The sequence below is a fragment of the Mustelus asterias genome, chromosome 3 (genome assembly GCF_964213995.1).
Source record: "Mustelus asterias chromosome 3, sMusAst1.hap1.1, whole genome shotgun sequence".
In the NCBI taxonomy this organism is placed as follows: domain Eukaryota; kingdom Metazoa; phylum Chordata; class Chondrichthyes; order Carcharhiniformes; family Triakidae; genus Mustelus; species Mustelus asterias.
In genome coordinates, this window is record NC_135803.1 from 9,423,650 (window position 1) to 9,445,528 (window position 21,879).

The following is a 21,879-nucleotide window of genomic DNA, read 5'->3' on the forward strand; positions in this document are numbered from 1 at the left end:
TACCTCTTTAGTAATAGTGATCGTTTTAAGGTCCGTTTTAAGCCGCTTCTTAAAACTCAGCCTCTTTGACCAGGTTTTTGATCACTTGCTCTCACATCTCCTGATGTAGCTCAAGTGTAAAATTTTGTTGATGTTGTGCCAGTAAAGCAGCTTGAGACATTTGATTATGTCAGCGGCATTATATAACTGTGCTTTGTTGGATTATAGGTTTTTCCAACACCATTATCAATACTGCTTCACAGTCAGCTCGAGATTCAATTTAGCATGCCAGGAGCAATCATAGAATCCCTACAGTGCAGGAGGAGGCCATTCGGCCCATCGAGTCTGCAGCAACCACAATCCCGCCCAGGCCCTATTCCCGTAACCCCACATATTTACCCTATTAATCCCCTGACACTAGGGTCAATTTAGCATGGCCAATCAACCTAAGCCGCACATCTTTGGACTGTGTGAGGAAACCGGAGCACCCGGCAGAAAGCCACGCAGACATGGGGAGAATGTGCAAACTCCACACAGACAGTGACCCGAGGCTGGAATCGAACCCAGGTCCCTGGTGCTGTAAGGCAGCAGTGCTAACCACTGTGCCAGCGTGGCACCCTAATCTTAGTAGCTTTTCTTTTATCCAATGCTTCAAGAGATGAACAGGTGAGCTTTCATAACACATAGAAGAGACAGCAATGGGAAAGGCCATTTTGCGCAACTATTCTCTGTTGGTGTTTATGCTGCACACAAGCCTCCTTCCATCCTCCTCATCTAACCCTATCACCATGCTCCCTCAGCTGGGTGTGTTAGGAACTGATCTGATTTGCTGAAATGGAATTGTTAAAATGTCCAAGAAGGCAGGAGTCAGAGATGAAACTTTAGCTCATTCAATGACTCTACCACATATCCTCTCCTTTTTTGCTCTGTTACGAGTGGTACAACTTTTCACCATCATGGTCCTCCTCTTTACCTTGCTGCACCTTGTCCCATATTCAAATGTGGGGCTGTTTCATGCTCTGCATAAAGTTAAATGGTTAATGTGGGTGAATCACACCTCACAGTCATAGAACATAGAACATTACAGCGCAGAACAGGCCCTTCGGCCCACGATGTTGCACCGACCAGTTAAAAAAAAAAAAACTGTGACCCTCCAACCTAAACCAATTTCTTTTCGTCCATGAACCTATCTACGGATCTCTTAAACGCCCCCAAACTAGGCGCATTTACTACTGATGCTGGCAGGGCATTCCAATCCCTCACCACCCTCTGGGTAAAGAACCTACCCCTGACATCGGTTCTATAACTACCCCCCCTCAATTTAAAGCCATGCCCCCTCGTGCTGGATTTCTCCATCAGAGGAAAAAGGCTATCACTATCCACCCTATCTAAACCTCTAATCATCTTATATGTTTCAATAAGATCCCCTCTTAGCCGCCGCCTTTCCAGCGAAAACAATCCCAAATCCCTCAGCCTCTCCTCATAGGATCTCCCCTCCATACCAGGCAACATCCTGGTAAACCTCCTCTGCACCCTCTCCAAAGCCTCCACATCCTTCCTGTAATGTGGGGACCAGAACTGCACACAGTACTCCAAGTGCGGCCGCACCAGAGTTGTGTACAGTTGCAACATAACGCTACGACTCCTAAATTCAATCCCCCTACCAATAAACGCCAAGACACCATATGCCTTCTTAACAACCTTATCTACTTGATTCCCAACTTTCAGGGATCTATGCACACATACACCTAGATCCCTCTGCTCCTCCACAGCTATCACCAGCAGGAAACACTCCAGTTTTCCCACAAGTGTGGGCACATCGATCCGATTCAGGTGAATTGAGCCCGTTGTATGTAGTTCTGCAGGTCTCGTGAAAAGGTTCCAAGTCTTTCTTTCACATCTCACCAAATGCTGTTAGACAATATGAACACAACGTTTGGTCAATTTGTACACGTAAACTTCACCCTTCCTCCAACAATACAATCTTCACTGTGACAATCCAGGATCAACTGGTTAAGAACGCAACATTCTACACCAAGCAAAGAACAACGAACAGTACAACACAGGAACAGACCCTATGGCCCTCCAAGCCTGTGTCGATAACGTTGTTCCATCTAGACCAACTGCTTCTATCCCTCTATTCTCCATTGGTTCATATGCCTATCAAGATAAGTCTTAAATGATATTAACGTATCTGCCTCAACCACCTCACTTGGCAGTGCATTCCAGGCCCCCACCACCCTCTGTGCAAAAAAATTCCCCCGCACATCTCCACTGAACCTTTCCACCCTTATCTTGAACTTATGCCCCCTTGCAGGTTTCCCCCAAGAGATAACAATGAGGAAATGATCATTTACCTTAACTGAGTTACTGAAAGAAGATTAATGTTAGAATATGATCAACAATCATCTATATTAGCTGTGTTTATTTATTTTCATGAAAAAGTTATCACTTGAAAGATTATATTCTCCCTCAGAAAGTTCAACGCATTTTCCAAAATATGTTCGCATCAATAAAAGTCAGCTAGATGGGACTTTTGAATGCAATAGAGCTACTGTTAAGAAGAAGACAGGGAGAAAATGATTGATAATTTGATTCTTTTGAACAAAAGGAGCAGGTATTATTTTCAATTGCCAACCAAAATGGGTAAAGGCTTTTTTATTGGCATAATGGACACGCTGGTACATGTACTGAATCACGTTATCAAGACTAGCTGAAACACAAAAATGGAAGCAACCTGTGGGAGAGCTGCATTTCCTAACTTTTAAGGGAAGTGTTTGCTAAACAGAACATGCATCCTGGTGAGCACAGTCCCTCTGGACCCAGGAATCTAGAGATCAACATGAACTAACCTCAAAATGTAACGATCATACCACGAGTCTAAAAGCCTTACTTTCATAACCCTCATACCTGTCTCATAAAGTGTTCGCCTGATGCTCCTTCAATTATATTGGGCCTCCTCCCTCGTCGGCTGAATCCATGGGGCTCTGTTTTTTTGGTCCACCGTGTGCTCTTGTCTGATTTAAAAAGCCCCATCCGTTTACTGCAACCAACATTGTACCTGGAAATGAGCAGCAAAAATCGAGAACTCTTCAGCTGAGGAAGACAACACATTCTCCTCGAGGGAGTGTAAGAACAGAGAGAGATCTGGGGGCGTATACAAAATCTTTGGAAGTGGCAGGACAAGTTGAGAAGGATGATAATAAAGTGTATAAGTGATCCATGGCTTCGCAAACAAAGGCACTGAGTATAAGAGAAAAGAAGGAAGTTATGATGAACTTTTATAAAACATGGGTGAGGAGTACTGTCCAATTCTGGGCACCTCTCCATAAGAAAGATGCCAAGGCTTTATCGAGGGTGCAGGGGGTTTATTAGGAAGGTACCAGGGATGAGGGACTTCAGTGGCATGGAGAGACTGTAGAAGCTGTGGTCATTCTCCTTAGAACACAGACGGTACCAAAAGACGTACATTGCATCTGTCTTCACTAAATAAGACGGTGTTGTCAATGTCACAGTAAAGGAAAAGTAATAGAGAAATTGGAACGGATAAAAATAGGTAGAGGAGGTACTTATTAGGTTGGCTGTGCTCAAAGTTGAAAGGTCACCCAGTTCAGTTGGGATGCATCCTAGATTGCTGAGGAAATCAAGGGTGAAAATTGTACAGGATCAGTTACAATCTTCCTATTGTCCTTAGATATGAGTGTAGGACTAGAAGATTGGAGAACTGCAAATACTACAACCCAAAATTACAACCCTGTTTAAAAAGTGCAGAGGGACAACCCCAGCAACTACATTTTATGATTCTTTCAGAGATCCTTGCACTGTTTAAGGTAGCACACATTTGTTGGATTTTGAAGATGCTGCCTGGGTGTAAAACTGGTGTTGCAAACCGGCTGCTCGTTACAGAGACTGTCCAACTTTAAGTTTTGGGGCTTCTAATCTGTAATGTTAGTTTTATACCCCCAGAGGAAGCTTGCAAATCTACCATTCTGCGCCAGCACTTCCAGCTGACAATCAGAATAAGAACTTGCATTTACATAGTGCCTGTAATGCAGTAAAATGTCCTGACTTACTTCACAGGTGTGGAGATGGGGCTTTTGCTACCAAATAAACCTGTTGGACTTTAACCTGGTGTTGTTAAACTTCTTACTGTGTTTACTTCACAGGAGCATTAGCAGACACATTCTGATGACAAACCAGAGAACATGCTAATATAGTCTGATGATAGGTCAGAAAGCTGAAATGTGTGGAATTTAATCCAGGCAATGGCTAGCTGGAAAACTGGCAAAAACCCATGTGCACCTCCAGTGGGGAATGTGCGCCATATTAAGTGTCTATCAGAGTCTCAAATGACCAACTGTGGCATTCCCCAGGATCAAGGACACCAGTGGGCAGAATATCACCTCCCCCCAAAGAGCTGCCAGCCAATCAGAGGCCAGCAGTAATTCATCACCCATTAACACCACTGGGAGCAGTATCAACTGCTAGTAATGCATCCACCGGAGGTCCAGTACCATAGGACACTCGGGGCAAAGATAAGTGAGAGTGGGTTGGGGACTGTGGAGTAGGAGAAGTGAGGCATTACTTTCAGTGTGTCCTTACCCCTTTCCCAATGCTGGTCCTTCATTCAATGTCTTTAAACGTGTGATTCCCCCAGAAGCCGTGAAGCAAACTCAACTGTGTCTGTTTCTCAGGCTCCCCGCATGGCGAGTCCCCTGCCCACAGGTTGAAAAGGGCCTCATCCCACCATCGCTACTTGAGTAGACATTAATTCCCCACTTAAGAGCCTCAATTAGCATCCAGGCAGGAATGCCATCCAGAGCCTTCCTGCCTGACTTCATCCAGTGGAGTTGAGAAGGTGGTGGGGTCCCCACTCGGCACCCTCCCAGCTGATTAAATGCCCCCTGCCTTCAAAACTCACTTCTGGGTGGGCATTAAATTCTGCTCATTAACTTTGTTCATTTCTCCACAGATACTATCTGACCTGCTGAGTGTTTCCAAATTTTCTGTTTTGACCTACGAAGATATTAGGACAGGTAAGTAAAAGCTTGGTCAAAGATTTAGATTTTAAGGTGTGTTTTAATGGAGTAGGGGTGAAAAGTTGGTTTAGTGAGGGATTCTAGAGCTTGAGAACTCAGGCTGCTGGAAGAATGGTCATCAATTGTGGGACAAAGGGAGTGAGGGAGTAACTGGAGGAACCTGGAGATCTTGAGAGCACTGTTAACTGATATTGATTACATCTTCCCTAAATCACACACTCACACATTTTGACATTGTTAAGTACTCCATGCCTGCCCCATAGTGAGTTTATGGGGATTTTGTTTGGCATTGTGCTAAACGCAGTTCCATATTTTCAAGGAACTCATTAGTTTCACAGACTTGTATCAATTGAATGCAAAGGTCGCAGCAATGTTTGAGCCTTCTTAATGTGATACAGTGCTGCAAGTTTGGAGTTGGCAAGCTGTGATAAACTTTATTGAAAATATAACTCTTGTTTAACAGTCAGCAAACAGCTTTGCAATGACTCTAAAATTCCAAGGCATGCCTCAGTACATGTGGCGGCCCATATTTCAAATCATTGTGTTTAGTTTAGTTCAGTTTGTGATGGTATTTATACAGGACAATCTAGTTTGACTTGGCAGTGAGTTAATAACAGCGACCTGTAATGTACACATCGGGATTGTTCCCACTGTCTGACTGTACACTCTGAGCTTAGTTGCCAAATGGAAAGAATGCCATCACCATTTACTTTGAACCCTATTGATTTTTCCCCCTGAGAGCTTCAAACGAAATGGCTGGATGGTTTTCAAGGTTTTGTGCATATGAGAAGGCTTGGCAGATCTGCCAATCTGATACAGATCACTTTCATCACATCTTCTGGCAATGTCTTGGATGGGGAACTACTAAAGCTGACAGTTCTGGGTCAGCTTGGAGATGTCATGCACAACTTTGGAAACAGCATATCATGCCTGGGAGCAATCAGCAATGCCAAATGAGGAACTATTTTCCTTTGTCCGGGATAATAAGCTGCATATAAATAACTCTTGAAAATTTGCTTAACTCTTGCAGTCTGCCTCACAGTTAGTCATTATGATAAAGCACTAAAAGTTGCAATGACACAACAGGCAGTTCAGCATCCAAAATGGCGACAAAGGGTCTATTTCAATGCTGTATTTTTCTTCATGTTCCCATACACCTAGTCAGAGTGACTTTGCATATCACCACTTTGAAAATAAAACAGTGGCGACACACGTGCCTGGTAAGTTGTGCTATGGCCTTCTGCTGAGAAACATTTGAAAATATCTTCTCTTTGTGCAAATATATTACTGTGGAAATTTGGTGAATCAATCACACAAACTCACTGTTCACTGATGCCGCTTAGGGGGTGGGGAGGGGCAGGGAATGGGAAGACAGTGCCATAGCAGCACTACTCCCTTTCCCTCTCATTTTAATGAATGCATTTACCAATTATGCAGAGCCCAACTGGGATTGAGTTTGGTAGCACTCTTGCCTCTCAGTCAGTGTGCATGTTCAAGACCCACTCCAGGGACATGAACACATGACCTAGACTGACACAACCAATGCAGTATTGAGGGAATGCTGCACTGTTGGAGATGATGGACAGAATCTTCCGCTCCTACCAGCAGTGGGAATTGTGTTGGGCAGAGGCACATAATTCAGTGTGAATCTAAAAATTGGTCTCCTGATAGCAGGAAAAGAGTTTGGAATTTTGTTCTCCTGAGGAGGTAAAGGATGGGTGGGGACAGGGATCCTTATCGAGTAATGTTGGGAGCCCCCCATTTGCATTCATTAGTAAGTCATGAGTGCTCATTAAAAGACCAACTTGCCAGAATCACATTCCCCCCTCCAAATTAAATTTTCTGCTCGCGGTTCTATTTTACAACGGCATATAAGTAGAGTGAGCTTGGTGAGCTTCATTTCGTCCAAGACATGGAGGTCAATGGATGCTATTTTCAATTTCCTTTTTTCCAGCCACTGAAACATATTGGGTGCCGGTAGCACAAACTGTGCCAAGGCTCAGATTGGGAGGCATGGCAAGCGAAGAGTGGTGAGAGGGAAGCAGGACTTGGGTGGTCAGAGGTACTGGCCAGGCAGCACAGTAACAAATGATGGGCATTGCCTGATGTTGCTGATTTGGAATTATAGCTGACTCACTCTGCTGAAAATGCGGGAGAACTGAAGCAATTGAAGTTCCTGATGGGACTACATTGGAAGACAACTTTCGGGACCCCTAAATGACCATGAAATGTTGAAACAAATTGAATAAAAATGGAAGCCTTGGAGATGGATAAATGCAACATATATTTACAAATGTGACACCTATATACAATAAGCGAGCACCTACACCACCAGGGCAAATTCAATACTTTTTAATTTTTCAAACCCTACTACTACTTGAGGTGCAGCATCCACAGGTGAGGTGGAGGTACCTCAATGACTGCTATATCCTGATGTCTGGAATGACTGTAGTGGACATCCTCTGGTGGCCCGAGACCTTGAAGACTCCAACCTGCTCAAGTTATTCTCAGGTGAAGATGACCTCTCCCCGACCTAGACTGTTGGAGTTGATGGGGTCACTGGCAGAGGAGAGGTGGAGCACAGCAGGGCACGCTTGGAGTCTCCTGGATGGGTGCCCCAGAGTACCTGGCTGGTGTACCTCTTCCTTGTGGGTGCTTGATGGCCCCTCCTTGACTCCTCGAGAAGAGGCACGTGGAGGCAGGTTGAGGTGTCCAGTTACCTCTCACTTAGCCACTGCTGAAATGCATCCATGGCAAGAACGATGGTGGGCAGGTTCTAGCGCAAATTCAGGAGAAAGTGCTGGACCTGGGTCTCCAAGGTGCCCCCACTCTTCCCATGGAGGCTTCAATGTGCTCACGTGCTGCAGCCACAACAGCAGACAGAACGCGGATAGACTCCAGCCTTTGGTCTAATCTGCAGGTGGCCTCTGACAACCCTGCCTGATGTTCCCGCCTGTCTCTATATCTTCCAGAGGTCTAGTAGGGCGGAGTCCAGAGGCTCATCATTCACTTGATGGGTAACGCCAGCATTCTCTGTAACTATTCTCCATGTCAACTATGCTGGTGTCACATTGTTGTTGAAACCGATATGGTTTTGGTACAATCGTTTTATAAGAAACTGGGTCTGTTTTTCTTGGAACAAAGAAACTTAAGGACAGATTTAATACAATTTCTCAAAATGATATGAGGTTTTGATAAGTGTACAAAGGGAAAAAAATGTTCCCACTGACATGAGAAATAGTAACCAGAGGTCACAGTTTTAACATAGTAGGCAAAACAAAGAGCGTGGAGATAAATCATCCTTATTGTTGAGATATTGAATGCTCTGCCTGGAAGGGTGATGGATGTAGTTTCAGTAAAACTTTCAAAAGAAAACTGGACATACACTTTAAAAGGAACAATTTGCAAGACAATGGGCAAAGTGCAGGGGTCTGGAGCTCATTGCATAGCACTTGCAAAGAGCTAGCAGAAACACAATGGGCCAAATGAAGACTTTCTAAACTGCATAATTATGTGAAATCAACATTTTAGAATTCAATACTGGTCTACACCTAATTGTAGGTGTGCAATCTGCTGACAGGTAATCCATAGAAATGTTGCCAAACCAGCACATTTATAAACATATATATGCTCAAGAATCAGTATGTTTCATTAATAAAGGGATGGGTTTGGGGATGTGGTTGTTATTTGGGGTTGGGCTATGGATGGTGTTGAGGTTGAGTTTGCATTGCAAGTGGAAGATGGGCATGCATTTGGATTTGAGGCTAGGGTTTGAGATGTTGATATGTTTGTATTGGGTTTAGGGATGTGGTTGCGGTTGAGACTGTGGTTGGGGATGGGGATGTGGATGTATGTGGTTGGGGATGGGGATGTGGTGGATGGGGTTGGGGATGCGGATGTGGATGTGGTTAGGAATGGGATGGGATGTAGTTGGGGATGGGGATATGGTGGATGGGGTTGGGGATGGGGATGCAGATGTGGTTGGGATGCGGTTGTGGTTGGGAATGGGATAGGATGTGGTTGCAGATGGGGATGTAGATGCGGATGGGATGTGGTTGTGGATATGGTTATGGATGGGGATGTGGCTACGGATGGGGATGTGGATGGGAATGTGGTTGTGGATGGGGTTGTGGATGGGGATGTGGTTGTGGATGTGGTTATGGTTAGGATTGTGGATAGGGATGGGGTTGCGGATGGGATGTAGAGGCAGATGGGATTGTGGATGGGGATGGGGTTGCGGATGTGGATGGGAATGGGATGGGATGTGGTTGGGATGGGGATGCGATGGATGGGGTTGGGGATGGGGATGCGGATGTGGCTGGGATATGGATGTGGTTGGGAATGGGATGGGATGTGGATGTGCTGGATGGGGATGGGGATGCGGATGTGGTTGGGATGCAGATGTGGTTGGGAATGGGATTGGATGTGGTTGCAGATGGGGATATGGTTGAGGATGTGGTTATGGATGGGGTTGTGGATGGGGTTGGGATGTGGATGTGGTTGTGGATGGGATGTGGTTGCAGATGGGGTTGTGGATAGGGATGGGATGTGGATGGAAATCTGGTTGTGGATGGAGATGTGGATGGGGTTGTGGTTGCGGATGGGATGTGGTGTGGTTGGTTTGGGGTCCGGTGTGGCTTTGAAGGTGAGGTTGGGGTTGGACTTGGTTGAGTTTATCTGGACAGATGCAAATGGGATCAAGCCTGATTTATTCAGACAGCAGTCTATGATCTGCGGCTGCAGTGCTTGGTGTGCAGCATGATCTGCATTGCTCCCGAGAAAATCAGGCTGTTATCTTGTGGATCTGGTGGGAGTTTGTTGTACCAGTCCGTGACATTCTTAAAATCAGATTCACCAGGGAAAGCCACAAATCCACTTCAGGTCATTTTTGTCATGGAAAGTGGATTGTCATTTAAAGAGTCAATGACTTTCAAAACAAGTCACTAGATCAATAAAAGGTTTTAAGGAGAATCTAGTTAAGCACATGAAGGAGAAAGGATAAGTGAATAAGGTTAGATTAAGTAAGATTGCAGGAGTTTTGTGTGGAGCACCAACACTGGCATAGACCAATTGGACCAAGTTATCTATTTCTGTGCTTTGAACTCTCTGTGATTCTATGTAACCTGAAACACATCACCAATTGCATTAGGTATGAAAAATATTTATTCTGAAAAGAACCAATAATGGCAAAACTGGCTGATTTCCAGAGAAAGTCCAGAGGAACTCTTCCAAGTTGATATTATAAATGTGAACTATTCAGAGTGTGGGTTCCTTTCTAGCTTTGTGGTGATCCTCCAACCTTACAAGCCTCTCCCAACTCTGACTTCCTGTGCATCCCCCTGACTTCCATTGCCACACCACTGGCCGGCCATGCCTACAGCTGCCTGGGCCTCAACCTCTGGAATTCCCTCCCTAAACCTCTTTGCCACTCTTCCTTTAAGACACTCCTTAAAAATGATCTCTTTGATTATATTTTTGGTCGCCTGTTCTAATACGTCCTAAATAAATACAGAAAATGCTGGATAAACTCAGCAGGTCAGGCATCTGTGAAGAGAGAAACAGAGGTAATGTTTTGAGTCCAATATGACTCTTCTCCAGAACTATGTCCCAATATGGTTTGGTGTTATATTTTGTCTGATAACGTTCATGTGAAACACCTTGAGACATTTTGCTATGAAGGTGTTGTGTAAATATGAGTTATAGTTGTTGAGAATACATCCCCTGGGGAAAATTTGGTGTATTTTTAAATTGTGTAATGCAACAGACAACACAATCCCCTTCCGCTGAAAAATCCTATATCCCACATTTCGAACATAGTTGCTCAATTTATGCTGCCAACTCATTTTACTGTTTTTGTCCAGCGGATCACAACGTGTTTTACTAGCTAATGCCGCTTAAGAATGCTGGCTCAAGTCTGCAAGACTAGCAGATCAGATTTCTGTTGGACAGAGACCATTCCAGCTGTTTTCTATCCCAGGCAATCCATCTTAATGCAAGGGGATGAAAAGAATCCAGTAGATTAAACACAGAGGAGATGTCCAACACTGAAAGTAGAACTGATCACACAAAGAGAGAAGTGGAAAAGGCCGCACATACCAGTGAATAGTGAAAGACCTTCTGATTGATTAGATAACTTTATCTTCATTACAGCCAGGAACATATATTGCTACCAGAGATTGCTTAATGTGTGCATGTGACATTTCTCTCACTACTAGGTATTTTAAACAGGTTAACAGTTGTGTTAATGTAGCAGGTGGAAATGTTGAATTAACATGTTAGGTAGTTGTAGGTTAAGGTTGTGAACAATGACTAGGCTCATAAGTGCGTTATTTTTAAACCCATGAATTGCTTTGATAAAGGAGACATGTGGACATATTTTGTAAAATAGCTGCATTTACAGTATCAAGTTATAATTAAATAGTTGCTGAATTATCGAAAAGATAATCACTGAGTTTAGTGAAAAGGTAACTAATTTATTGAAAACATGACTTTATGGGTGAATAGTGGCGTAGTGGTAATGCCACTTGACTAGTAATACAGGGACCCAGGCTAATGCTCTGGGGACAACAGTTCAATTCCCACAGCAGTAGGAATTTGAATTCAGTTACAAAATTTGGAATGGAAAACTGGTGTCAGTAATCGTGACCATGAAACTATCATCAATTGTCATAAAACTCTATCAGACCCTTTAATCAGCCATCCTTACCTAATTTGGTCTTACCTATGTTTAACTCCAGCCCACAGCAATGTGGTTGACCCTTAACCGCCCACTGAAATGGCCTAGAGAGCCTCAGTTCAAGGGCAATTAAGGTTGGGCAATAAACACTAGCCTTGCCAGCGGCTCCCACATCCCATGAAAAATAAAGAAAATTTAATCAGCACAGAACAACACCAAATATACTAAAGTGAGTTTCATACCTCTTAGCGCATGACATAGAACAGAAACGCTTTGATCTTCTGAATTTGTGTGCATAATCCATCTTCCCACAGAACTCACACTTCAGCATGTCTGGATCACTGCCCTCCATCCCTTCTGAAATCGCAATCAGAAATGAAAAAATTCATCCCATGAGGTAACTTGTATCTAAAAACAGGCTGCTCTTAGTGCTTCTGCCTGACAGCTATCCTCTTGCCCTCCTTCAAATTCATTGTCAAGGTTCCCACTTCCAGCTCAACATCCATACTAACACAAGGGGACTCCAACACATCTGGCCTAGCTCCATGATTTTAGGCACAACACTTTCCTGATCTGTCCTTGTCGGAGGGGGAAATCTAAAGTGGATTTTGTCCACTCTCTGAACATAACATAAGAAATCTTAAGAACATTGGCTTTTTCTGGTAAATTATTGCTTTTGGGTTCTGTGTCACCATCCAACCTTATTCATAACTTCTCTATTTTTAGCTTGCATATGAACCTTCAAAATTACAAACAGTTTACCTGGGTCAACTCTTCAAGATGAAGGGAGCCTCAGACAAAGGACAGGAAAAAGTGAGGTGTGGGGGAAAGCAGCAGGGTGGAACTCACCCACTCCTTTTCCACTTCCATCTGACCAATCGCAATTTTAATTGGAGATGCAATAGGCGGACAGTGAGTGCGGGCTCAAGATCCTGCTCTGAAAATCTATCTCCCTATAATAGACAGCCTTGTTTACCCAGAACAGTGAGGATGTAGAAGTTGTTACCACAGAGAATAGTTGAGGCAGAAAGCATAGAAGTATTCAAGGGGACGCAAGATAAACACATGATGGAAAATGGAATAGAAGATTATGTCAATTGGATTAAAAGAAAAGGCAGGAGGAGGCTTGTGTGGGACATAACTGTGGACCAGCTAATATCAATGGCTTCCTCCTGTATTGCAAAATTCAATGTAGTGTTAAATAATCAGTCACTCGTCCTGATTTTAATGTCCATGTTCAGGACAGAAAATCGGGTGGTCTCATTCATTCTGATTTGCGTCTTTTCACTTTTTCACCTGCTCCGCATGTAATGGATTACAAACCTTCACCGGTGAGGTCATCCAAATCGCTGTCAAGAGACCCTTCGAGCTGTTTGCCCGCACTGCTCTGGAGCTCACCAACTGACTGGACAGAGGTGGGGGATGTAGCTGGACCTTCGCAGTGCATCTTCTGCTTGACCGGCTGATCGGTCAACAGTGAGGAGCGGCTCACCTGTCAGAGGGAGGTCATTCTAGTCAAGTTATCAAAGTCAGCTCAATGAAACTCAAACAACATTAAACATGAGGTCAGGTTACATAGGCTGCACTTTTATTCCCTCAAGTGTAGAAGATTAAAGGATGATCTCATTGTGTTTAAGGTGACTAAAGGAGCTGGTAGGTTAAATAGCGAGACCCATTTCCCTCTGGGGCGGGGAGTCCAGAACAAGGGGACATAACCTTAAATCTAAAGCTAGGCCATGCAGGGGTGATGTCAGGAAGCACAGCTTCTCATAAATGGTAGTGGAACTCTCTCCTCAAAAAATAATCAAGGAAGCCAGTGAGGGATGCACCAAACGAAATACGAAAACCAAGATTGATGGATTTTTGACAGGCAAGGAAATTAGGAGTTATAAAACCAAGGTGAGCAGATGGAGCCACGATATAGAGAAGCCACAATCTAACTGAATGGTGGAAGAAGTTTGATGGGCCGAATAGTTTTGTTCGTACCTTTCAGAAACCTGCACATTAACCCAGTTTATGGATGGCAATATCTGCTCCTTTGTGAATTAGCTTAAAAGTCAATCATTAAAAATCAATAAATGGGGAACCAATACTAATAACTTCATTAATGTTTGGAATGGTACAATCTTACAACACAAATGGAGGCCATTCAACCCTTCTATCCTATGCTGGTTCTTTGAAAGAGCTATCCAAAAACCCACACTCTTTGTTCTTTCTCCGTAGCCCTGCAAATCTTTCCTCTGTAATTCATTCCAGTGGTTGTTCCTAATCTCTCCCTATCCAGCCAATATAAAGCAAGAGGCAATGAAGAGGCGTCCGTCTGTAAGTGGACGGGTTTATCACACAGATAATCCCACAGAATATGGTTCCCCTTTAAAAGAGCATTATTCCTACCCAGGTTTACAGGCCTCCTCACATTGCATGATATCAGCTTCTGAACAATCTATAAGCTTGAAGTATTAATTCTGAGAGACAGAGGCCAGAATTTTACCACCCCACCCGCCACAGGAATCGGAGCGGGCGAAGGGCGGACAATGGAAAGATCCATTGACCTTTCAATGGGTGGGGTTTTACGGTTTTGGGATGGGTGGGACTTTACGGCCTCGCTCGTCCTGAAACTGTAAAACCCCGCCCGAGGTCAATGGACCTTTCCATTGTCCACCCTTCGGTGGGGTTTTACGGTTTCAGGACGACCGAGGCCGTAAAGTCCCGCCCATATTGTGTGTCAGATCAATTTTTAATTTTAATTAAAGTGAGATAAAAGTCATAAAATTCTGCCTGGAATTTTGCAATGATCTCCTGACAAGAGAATAAAATGTTGCAGAAAATAAGGTTATTCAGTCAATAGTAAGTAACTGCTGTATGTGGCATTGTATCCTCTCGAAAGCAAAAGAAATAGATAATTTGCCTCAGCCAAGTTTTCTGACCCTATTATCACATTACTGTCTACAGGGTCAGGAAGAAAAATTAAGCGTAGAATTCGTTCTGTTCTTTTTCAATACAACATAACAATAAATAACAGAAGGCAATGGTTGTAATTCACTATTTAGGCAGTGCAAACAGTTTTGTAATATATAATTTCAGTAACAATAGCCAATATTTCTCATTTCAGGTCCCAAAATCGAGCATCAATTAATCACATCTCTAAAGTTGAGTGTAGTGTGGAGACTTCTAAATGCTCTTCCCGATTTGTTTAATTCCAAACTTTGCGTGATCTATAATTTGAAGGCCAAGTAAAGAACATTTACCATAAATATTGGAAATGTTCTTATTCTAAGTGTTTTAATAAAATGTGAATTTAGTCTATCATAAAAAACACAGAAAGAAACTTGAATTTGTATAGCATCCGTCACCACCTCAGGAGGTCTCAAAGTGTGTCACAATCAATGAAGTTACAAGATATGATAGTGTAGCAGTTATGCAATGGTTATCTCTTTTAAGCAATCCTGAAATGAGTGGTTTTGTAAATTCTTTAATTTTTGAAAATTCCTGCCAATTTACATGCTTTAAGTACTATCCACCTGTTATAAAGTAGACAGGAACTGGGTGCAATTTTCTTTCTAACTGTTTGCATAGGGTAGGCTGATTAAATGAAAGGGCTGTTATCTCCATTCTCTGAACTCTCGGCTTAAGATTTGGTCCCCCCCCCCCCTGCATTTTATGTGAGGAGAATTCACTATCACAGAAAGTAGTTGAGGCCAAAACATTGTGTGAGTTTTGGTGTCCATATCTGAGGAAAGATGCCCTTGCTATAGAGGGAATGCAGCGAAGGTTTACCAGGCTGATTCCTGGGATGGCAGGTCCATCATATGAGGAGAGACGAAGTCGGTTAGGATTGTATTCATTGGAGTTTAGAAGAGTGAGAGGGAATCTCATAGAAACTTATAAAATTCTAACAGGATTAGACAGGGTAGATTCAGAAAAAATGGTCCCAATGGTGGGCGAGTCTAGAACTAGGGGATATAGTTTGAGGATAAGGGGAACCTTTTATGTGGGGAGAAATTTCTTCACCCAGACAGTGGTGAATATCTGCAGAATTCACTATCACAGAAAGTAGTTGAGGCCAAAACATTGTGTGAGTTCAAGAAGAAATTAGATATAGCTCTTGGGGCTAAAGGGATCAAGGGATATGGAAGAAAGGCGGGATCAGGATATTGATGATCAGCCATGATCAAAATGAATGGCGGAGCAGGCTGGGGGGCCGAATGGCCTAATGCTACTTCTATTGTTTCTATGTGACATTCTGGAGAACAGTCACTGGCTCTACAGGAAGAATGGAGCCAAGGTCTGGTAGGTCATTCAGCTTTATGAAGCATCTACAGAAGGTGGCCCACAACCATCTTCTCAGGGTAACGAGAGCTGGTCAATAAACACAAGCTTTGTCAGCAATATCCACCAGTCTTAAAAAAGCAATTTTGAAATGAATTCGCTACCGTAACGTCGGGAAATTACACAGAGCAAAATCCCATAAATGGTTAATTAAACGGTTTTAGTGAAATTTTGAGGGCTACATTTGAATTCAATAAAAATCTGGACTTAAAAGCCTACTGATGACCATGAAACCATTGTCAATTGTTATAAAAACCCATCTGGTTCAGTAATGTCCGTTAGGGAAGGAAATCTTCCGTCCTTACCTGGTCTGGCCTACATGTAACTCCAGACCCACAGCAATGTGGTTGAATCTTAAATGCCCTCAGGGATGGCCTATAAATGTTACCTCAGCCAGCGACACCCACGTCCCAAGAATGAATTTTTAAAATGCTGACCAGAATACCAGAGGGGATATTCCCTGCTCTTCCTCAAAATAAGTGCCATAAAATCTTTTGCATCTACCTTCGAGGACAGACAGGGCTGCAGTTGAACATTTCGTCTGAAAGACGGCAGCTCAAACAGTGCAGCATTTCCTTTGAGCTGCACTAGACAGTTAGGCCGGATTGTGTGTTCAAACCCTGCAATGGAAACGCAACACACAGCCCTAAGGCTCAGAGTTAGTGGGTAGGGATTTCCCATCTCAACACTGATAGGCACTGTCGTAGGGGGGATAGGAAAATTTGGAGAGTCACAATCATCTCCACCAGTTTTGGGTCTGGAAAATCCTGCCCAATAACTACCACTGAGTCACAGCTGCATTATATACTGTAGCAACCTTGCAGGATAGAATCAAAACTTTGCTGACTAAATTTGCTGCCTCATCTGAAGCTGAGCCGCACAGACCCAGAAATCTTTCATGGTCGACCCTCTCGCTACATTAAATTAGTTAATATCATCTGGGGATCACAGAAACATCAACATCCAGGGCTAGGGAGGAGCCTAAACAAAACTTAACAGCCAAGATTCCTGCTCCTGATCACTGTCCAATGATTGCTATTAAACAGTCTGCGTGTTGGATAAAACAAGTTCTGGCAGTATTCTCCAATGGTTCAATAGGTTGCCTATGTATGTAGTTTCAAATTTTTAAACTTTCATTCTTATTTTCAAATCCTTCCATTGTCTCGCCCCTCTCTATCTGTGCAATCTCTTTGATGCGCTATCAATAAGGCGAAAGACTACCGATGTGCCAATACAAGTGTAGGCTTTTATTCACAACAGAATCAGGAGCAGATCCCAACAAATAACCAACCTGGACTGAACAAGGGGGAGGAGACAGCCACCTTTATACTAGGTGCCGAGGGGAGGAACCAAACTGGAAGGGGATGTGTCCAGGTATGACAAGCACACACAACGGTGGTCCATACGGGACAAAGGCACAACAGAGGTCCACCACACTCCTCCAGTCCTACAACCTTCTGAGGTATCTGCATTCCTCCTTTCCTGGCCTCTTGAGCATCCTTGAGTTTAATTGCTCAAGCATTGGCAGCCAATCTTCAGGTGCCTCGGCCCTAAGCTCCGGAATTCTCTTTCTGAATCTCTCTGCTTCTCAACCTTTTCCTCCATCTTAAAGATGCTCCTTAAGATCTATCTCTTTGACCAAACGTTTGGTCACCTGTCCTAATACCTCCTTATAGAGATTGGGCTGAGTTTGCGGTCATCAGCAATCTCCTTTCATGAATCAGCAACTTTATGAAATGAAGGGGGAAAATCATTAGCGATATTATAACTGACCCGGAACAAAAAAGAGGTCTACTCACAGGGAATGGCTCCAGTCCCTCCTGAATAACAAATCCTTCAATGACGTGAGTCAGGATCTGCGGTTTGACAATGGCCTGTGGTGGCTTGTTATCTGTCCCAGGAAGGTTGCTGGAAGAGACTGCACCACTAGGTTTCAGTTTGGCAGGTGGGATAATGAGAGATGAGGGACTGGAGAACCTCAGTGTGTCTGCAGAGGACCTGATAACGGAAGCACTTGCGGAGGTCACAAGAGGTGGTCCCGCTCGTTCTGTAAGACAAAGAAATGTTGCTAAAGTAAAACCTCTTTCAATGGAAAAGAAATAGTGTTTCCATTTATATCATTCCTTCCACAATCTCAGGATGTCCCAAAGCACTTCAGGACCAAAGAAATACTTTTGAAGTGTAGCCACTGTTGTAATGTAGGAATCATGGCAGCCAATTCTTGCACAGCAAACTTCCACAAAAAGCAATTTAATGACCAGTGTTGATTGAGGATTAAGTCTTGACCAGGACAACGGCAAGAGCTCTCCTGCTCATCAAATAATTCTGATATATCCATCTGAGGGGGCAGGAGAGGCTTCGCTTTCATGTGAAAAGGCAGCAGCTCCAAAACTGTAGTACGCCCTCAACACTGCACCGGAGTGACAGCTTGGATTGTGTTCAGGTCTCTGTAGTGGAACTAGAACTCATGATCCACTGCGTCCAAGGCAAGAGTGCTACCAAACTGAACCATGACCAATGCCTACAGGAAATGTAATCACAAGGAAAATAATAGGGCACTGTGCTGGAAAAGAGGAGCTCTCCATGATAAAAACAGAAAGGGCAGGAATATCTCAGCAAGTCTGGTGCATCTGTGGACAGAGTTAACATTTCAAGTTCAATATGCCTCAGTTCACTGCCTCTTGTGGGACCTTGCTATGCGCAATTTGGCTGTTATGCTTTCTATACTCTGCACTTAAAAAAACAGTTAACTGAATGTTAAGTACTTCGAGACTTCTTTTAAAAATTTGTTTATCGGATGTGAGTGTTGCTGGCAAAGGCAGCATTTGTTACCCATCGCTAATTAACTTTTAATAGGTGATGGTCAGTCACTTTCTTGAACCACTGTAGTGCCTAGGTGCACCCACAATGCTGTTAGGGAGGGTTAGGGTAAGGATTTCTGACCCAGTGACAAAGAAGGAACAGCAATATAATTCCAAGTCAGGATCGTGAGTGTGGCTTGGAGAGGAGCTTGCAGGTGGTGGTGTTCCCATTTGTCTGCTGCCTTTCTTCCTCTAGGCGTTAAAGAGGTTTTGGAAGTTGCTGTCTGAAGAGGTTTGCTGGGTTGCTGCAGTGCATCTTGTTAATGGCACACACTGCTACCATAGTGCAACAGTCTTGGAGGCAGTCACTGATTAAGGTGGTGGAGGGGGTGGTGATCAAGCAGGCTGCTTTGATCTGGATCATGTCAAACTCCAAGTGTTTTTGGAGCTGCACCCATCCAGGCAAGTGGCAAGTATTCCATCACACTTTTCACTTGCGCTTTGTAGATGCTGGATAGGCCTGGGGAGTCAGGTTAGTTGCTTGTCAGAATTCTCTGCCTCTGATCTGCTCTTGTAGCCACAGTATTTATTTAGCTGATCAGTTCAGTTTCTGATCAATTGTAACCCCTAGGGTGATGATAGTGAGGGTTTTAGGGATAGTAATGTCAATGGATATCAAGGGGAGATAGTTAGATTCTCCCTTGTTGGAGATGGTTGCTTGGCACTTGTGTGGCACAAGTGTTATTTCCTACTTAGCTTAAAGTTTATTTTACTAGTGTCACCAGTAGGCTTACATTAACACTGCAATGAAGTTATTGTGAAAATCCCCTAGTTGCCACACTCCGCCTATTTGGGTACACTGAGGGAGAATTTAGCATAGCTGATGCACCTTACCAGCACGTCTTTCGGGAGAAACCGGAGCACCCGGAGGAAACACACGCAGACATGGGGGGGAACGTGCAAACTCCGCACAGTGACCCAAGCTGAGAACCGAACCCAGGTCCCTGGCACCATGAGGCAGCAGTGTTAACCACTGTACCACCCTTAGTAGCTCAAGCCTGAATGTTGTCCAGCTCTTGCTGTATGCAGGCATGAACTGCTTCAGTATCAGAGGAGTTGCAAGCGTTACTGAACACTGTAAAGGCATCAGCAAACAGCCCCACTTCTGACTTTATGATGGAGGGATGGTCATTGATAAAGCAGCTGAAGATGGTTGGGCCTAGAACACCACCCTGAGGAACTCTTGCAGTGATGTTCTGGGTCTAAATTGATTGGTCTCCACCACCATAACCATCTTCCTTTGTGTCAAGTATGACTCCAACCAGTGGAGAAATTGCCCATTGATTCCCAGTGACTCCAGTTTTGCTTGGGCTCCTTGATGCAACACTCAATCAAATGCTGTCTTGAGGTCAAGGGCAGTCACTCTCACTCCCCCTCTTCAGTCCAGTCCATCAAGCAAATCAGCCTCCCATCCACTAACTTTGACTACACTTCCCGCTGCCTTGGAAAAGCAGCCAGCATAATCAAGGGCCCCACGTACCCTTAGAACTTAGAACATTACAGCGCAGTACAGGCTCTTCGGCCCTCGATGTGATGCCGACCTGTGAATCCAATCTAAAGCCCATCTAACCTACACTATTCCAATATCATCCATATGTTTATCCAATGACCATTTAAATGCCCCTAATGCTGGCGAGTCCACTACTGTTGCAGGCAGGGCATTCCACGCCCTTACTACTCTCTGAGTAAAGAACTTACCTCTGACATCTGTCCTATATCTATCACCCCTCAATTTAAAGCTATGTCCCCTCGTGCTAGCCATCACCATCCGAGGAAAAAGGCTCTCACTGTCCACCCTATCTAATCCTCTGGACATACTCTCTTCCACCTTCTTCCGTCGGGAAAAGAAAGAAAAGTCTGAGGTCAAATATCAACCGACTCAAGAACAGCTTCTTTCCTGCTGCCATCAGACTTTTGAATGGACCTACCTTGCATTAAGTTGATCTTTCTCTGCACCCTAGCGATGAGTGTAACACTACATTGTGCACTCTCTCCTTTCCTTCTCTATGTACGGTATGCTTTGTCTATTTAGTGCGCAAGAGACAATACTTTTCACTGTATGTTAATACCTGTGACAATAATAAATCAAATTTTAAAAAAATCAATTCAGCTCTTTTGTCCATGTTTGGACCAAGGTTGTAATGAGATCTGGCAAAACCCAAATTGAGCATTGGCTGGCAAGTTATCACTGAGTAAGTACCATTGGATAGCACTGTCAACGGCACCTTCTATCACTTTACGCATGATTAAGAGTAGAACGATGAGCCAGTAATTTGGCTGGATTGCATTTGTCTTGCTTTTTCTGGATAGGAAATAACTGGGCAATTTTCCATATTTTCGGGTAGATGCCAGTGCTGTTCAATCATAGATGTTCATAGCACAGAAGATGGCCATACACCCATCAAATCCACGCCGGTCAACAAAGATATAACTACACGAATCCCACTTTTCAACGCTTAGTCTATAGCCCTGGAGGTTATGGCAACGCAAGTTAAATGTTATAGAGTCGTAGAGCAATACCGCATGGGAATAGGCCCTTCGGCCCAACCGATCCATATCGACCATAGTGCCGTCCCAGCTAGTCCCAGTTGCCCGCATTTGGTCTATATCACTCTAATCCTTTCCCATCCATGTACTTATCCAAATGCTTCTTAAATGTTGCTTTTGAACCTGGCTCAATCACTTTCCCTGGCAGCTCATTCCATAATTCCATAAATGTTATGGGAGTTTCTGACTTGGTGAGTAGCAGTAGCTGTACTGGAACAGCCCGGCTAGGAGCACAGTTAGTTCTGGAGCACAAGTCTTCAGTACTACAATTGGGATGTTATCAGGGTCTATAACCTTTGCTGTATCCAGCGCCTTCAGCCATTTCTTGATATCATGGCGAGTGAATCAAATTGGCTGGAGACTGGCATCTGAGAAGGAGACTGAGACAGATCAAAGATCAACCACTTAGCATTTTTTCTTGCAGATGGTTGCAAATGCTTCAGCCTTA

General features: G+C 43.8%; 1 protein-coding gene across 2 annotated transcripts in view; it reads right to left on the bottom strand.

Annotated features, from left to right (window-relative positions):
• Positions 1–21,879, bottom strand: part of LOC144486576 (polyhomeotic-like protein 3) — an 85,375-nt gene that overhangs the window by 3,771 nt on the left and 59,725 nt on the right. For both annotated transcript variants that reach the window (XM_078204639.1, XM_078204635.1), the window contains 4 exons: positions 17,823–18,070; positions 13,018–13,186; positions 11,937–12,051; positions 2,890–3,040 (listed from right to left, as the gene is read on the bottom strand). In XM_078204639.1, the coding sequence (XP_078060765.1) occupies positions 2,890–3,040; positions 11,937–12,051; positions 13,018–13,186; positions 17,823–18,070 (683 nt within the window). The remainder of the gene's footprint in view (positions 1–2,889; positions 3,041–11,936; positions 12,052–13,017; positions 13,187–17,822; positions 18,071–21,879) is intronic.